At 47.4% G+C, this 3,999-nt stretch overlaps 1 protein-coding gene across 2 annotated transcripts in view; it reads right to left on the minus strand.

Moving 5' to 3' along the window:
• Positions 1 to 367: 367 nt before the first annotated feature.
• SF3B3 (splicing factor 3b subunit 3) overlaps positions 368 to 3,999 on the minus strand; it is a 54,998-nt gene continuing 51,366 nt past the window's right edge. For both annotated transcript variants that reach the window (XM_025369554.1, XM_025369555.1), the window contains exons 23-26: positions 3,556 to 3,654; positions 2,545 to 2,688; positions 1,472 to 1,576; positions 368 to 997 (exon numbers count right to left, since the gene is read on the minus strand). In XM_025369554.1, the coding sequence (XP_025225339.1) occupies positions 857 to 997; positions 1,472 to 1,576; positions 2,545 to 2,688; positions 3,556 to 3,654 (489 nt within the window). In that variant the 3' untranslated portion in view covers positions 368 to 856. The remainder of the gene's footprint in view (positions 998 to 1,471; positions 1,577 to 2,544; positions 2,689 to 3,555; positions 3,655 to 3,999) is intronic.

Here is a 3,999-nt window from a genome sequence, read left to right on the forward strand (position 1 = left end):
TTTAGGGGCTGTATCAGCAAAAGGGACATCTGTTAAGACTCCCCAGCTGGAATTCATGCTAAAATCCCCATACTAATATCCTCAGAGTAGAAGAGGAGGAAGAATCAGCCACCCTTCCTCAATCCAGTGGGAAAAGGGGTGAGTATCCACATGGTTATTGAGCCCATGTTTCATCAGCACAGCAAAAAGAACCAGGAAAAAACAAAGAAACCACCACAGACCTGGGGGTAAGGAGCCACAGAGTGTCCCAAGTCCAAGTAGGCATCTGGAAGGAAGGAGTCTACTCTAACTTAAGAGTCCTGCTCTAACTTGGGCTCCAACCTCCCACCTACATCCTCATCTCCAGAACAAGACACACGGACGCCAGTCACCTTAAAAACTAGTTTCTGTTTCTTTCTGGGTTAGATTCTAGAGCAGCAGAACTCAGGAGTGATACTATATCCTATCCAGTCCCACCACAGCCTTCCTTCCTTCCTCCCACAGAGATAACATTGTACAAAACTGTATTTACAGGAAAACCAGTTAAAAATTAAGGGTGTGTGCAAAAGTAGACAGGAGAGTCAGACATATCAATGTAGGGATGGCTTTGGGGAATGGGGGAATTGGGTTCCACACTGGAACCTGGGGTCATGTATCATGTACCAGGTGGGGAGAAGTGTAGCCAATCTCAGCGCCAATTTGAGGGGAAGCCAGTCATTCCAGGAGAAGAGGTGAGGGGAGAGAGCTGTTGGCTTTCATAATGCAGTCTTAATTATCCAGTCACCCTCCTGCCACATGGCAGAAGCCAGGTGGCAGCGATGGTGGTGGGGGAAACAAAATACACAGTCTCTGGCAAGCCCCATAGGGAAAGGAGGGCTCAGAAGGCATAGCGGGTCCGGATATCCTCGAGTTTCTTGGACACCTCGGGTGGGGTTCGGTCCAGTTCTTCAGAGACGTTCTTTTGTTTGTTGGGTTCCATGGAATTGAACTGCTCACAGAGGTCTCCATCAATCACATTCTAAGATATGGAGAAAGCAGAAGGAAAAAAATGGTGAGATGCCCAAAGAAAATGGCACATGCTAAAGCAGCAGTTGTAGGGAACGCTGTTTTTATTTTTCAGTTTTTGAGACAGGGTCTCAACCCTATCATCCAGGTTGCAGTGCAGTGGGATAATCATGGCTCACCGCACTCTCAAAACTCTGCGGCTTAGCCTCCCAATTGGCTAGGACCACAAATGTGTGCTACCACGCCCAGACAGGGAAAGCTTTTTATTTTCCACTCGATACTTGAACCCCGCTTGTAGATCCAGGAACACTATCTAAGTTGACTCTTGGTACTCAGAGTTCAGATTGGCAGAAGCAGTGAAGCCTTTGCTCTGGCTGTGGTCTGCCCCGAGGGGAGCACCCTCCCTGGTACTATTCCCATCACTCTGCTGCCTGTGCTGCTCCTTTACTCAGGATCTCCCTTTCCAGCTCAGATTCCCCCAACCTACCTTCACAGGGAAGTAGTAGGAACGAAAGCTGAGGTGGTCCCGCCCACAGAGAGGGGGATGTTCAGACCGCAGGTGCATTTCCACATGCTGGAAGAAGTCATGGTCCTGGCAGAAGAAACAAAAAATCTGTCACTGAGAAGTGATTTCAACTAGTCCAGAGTTTCCACAAGCACAACGAACAGACAAGCCATTCATTTTTACCATACAAACACAAGGGAAATATCTAATCACTTTCTGATAATCACAGGTTTTTCTGCTACAACACGATAGTTAAAATCCAAAAGGAGACCTCGTGTTGTCTGCAGTGCAAAAGAGAATGCCACACATAAAGAATGGTTTGTGAGGTCAGATTCCTGATCCCAGCTTCCTTTGCTGGAATAAAACATGCCGAACTCTGGCAAACCTAGACTGGACTCCATATGGTGATGTGTGCCCCAAGAGGGATCATCCCATCAATCCTGGCAATCCTAGTCTGTGGAGTCCGGTTCTAGAGCTTTGGGCTCAGGCTAACCTTGTAAACTCGCATCAGACTGAAGCAAACCCTAGTACAGTATAAAAACAAATGGCCTACCCGGGCGCAGTGGCTCACGCCTGTAATCCCAGCACTCTGGAAGGCCAAGGCAGGCGGATCACGAGGTCAGGAGATCAAGACCATCCTAGCTAACATGGTGAAACCCTGTCTCTACTAAAAATACAAAAAATTAGCCAGGTGTGGTGGCGGGCACCTGTAGTCCCAGTTACTTGGGAGGCTGAGGCAGGAGAATGGTGTGAACCTGGGAGGCGGAGTTTGCAATGAGCCGAGATTGTGCCACTGCACTCCAGCCTGGGTGACAGGAGACTCCATCCCCCCTCCCAAAAAAACAAACAAAAACAACAACAACAACAACAAAAAATGGGCCTTCCCTGGGTGGGGGGGAATCAAGATTCCTATCTCCCCAAGTACTTCCGTCAGTCTATAATTCCCAGAGCATTATTAATTATATGTGGGGACAAATGAATTTGACCTGTTAGGTAGATTCAACACCAAGAAACAACCTTAAAAGTCAAGGCCAGAGTAATGTGGGTGCTCTCACCTCATGGGACGTGAATGGCACAAGGATGCCAATTCCTCCAGACAAGGTGGTATAGACAAGTGATTCTGAGCCTCCGGGGATCAGCGTAGTCTTCTGTAAGGACAGCACCGTCTCTCCGACATGGTAGTTCATGATCACCTCTGCCTGTGAGTCAGCAACAGACTAGTGACTATGTGCGCCCTCAGGAGCCTCCCTGGACTCCCGAGAGCATGCAGTGCTCCCTAAGGCACATTTCACCATCTATTAACATCCAAAAACTATTATAGAGGCCAACTATGGGAGGATTGCTTGAGCCCAGGATTTCAAGACCAGCCTGGGCAACACAGTGAGGCCTCATAAACCCATACCCACAAAATTTGTCAGGTTTGGTGGCATGTACTCTAGTCCCAGCTACTCAGGAGGCTGAGGGGGAAGGATCACTTGAGCCCAGGAGGTGGAAGCTGCAGTGATCTGTGATCGTACCACCATACTACAGCCCAGGCGACCAAGTGACACCTTGTCTCAAAAACAAACAATAAATCCAAAAATTATTAAAACCTAAAAATACTTTAAAATTCTCACATTTACTTAAGACTTAATACCTCATAAAACATGCTAAAGTTACTGTTTATCATCTCTTAAACGATAAGAACCATTTTGTTAAATTTATCAAGCTTGCCATTAAAAAAAAAAAAAAAGGAAAACACAAAGAAAATTATAGAAAACAGCAATCACTAGGCTTGTCTTCTAAAATAGAAAGTCCAGAGATCCTCTGTTAAAGCAGCATATACCTATAGGAGAAAGTAAAGCCCTGGACACACCTCAGAGCAGAGGACTAGGAATGGACTCTCTCGAAGGAACTTGCTACTCTCCAAGGAGATTTCTGCAGATTGGTAAGAAAGGACTGTGGAAGGACAGCACTCAGCACAGTCGTGTGCACTGTGAATAATTCACCAAAGGCAATTTATCCAGTGACGGCAACAGGAGAAGTGCTAAGCAGCGCCCTCCCTGGGGCCCATTCTGCAATCTTACCTTCTGGGAGGCCCCATTGAGCAAGCCACGGTCCCACAGGGCTTTGTTTCCTGTAGGGTCCTCATCTACTTCATCATTGGTGTTAGGTGGGAGCCTCACCTACAAGGAAGTGACACAAGTCACAGTGCTGGGGCCCAGACCTGCTCACCTGGGTCGCCAAGCAACAGGTCTGGCCCAGGTCCTTGCAAGTCAGCCATAGGGGCACTGTCTAGACAGAGGCCTGAGCCCGTGTGTCCTGCACCTGCTCTGGTGGGCAGGAGCTGTGTCTGAGGAGCAAGAAACCCAAAAGAATCGACCCATGAGCAGGCGTTTAACACAGCTAAGGATAATACCAAAACCACACAACACAGACAACAGACATTCCAAAGTTCTTATAAAACGTAAAAAGAAATATTAGCCATTAGCTCAAACTAAACCTATCATTAAATCATGTTCAATAGAGAG

Source organism: Theropithecus gelada, chromosome 20 (genome assembly GCF_003255815.1).
Source record: "Theropithecus gelada isolate Dixy chromosome 20, Tgel_1.0, whole genome shotgun sequence".
NCBI lineage: Eukaryota > Metazoa > Chordata > Mammalia > Primates > Cercopithecidae > Theropithecus > Theropithecus gelada.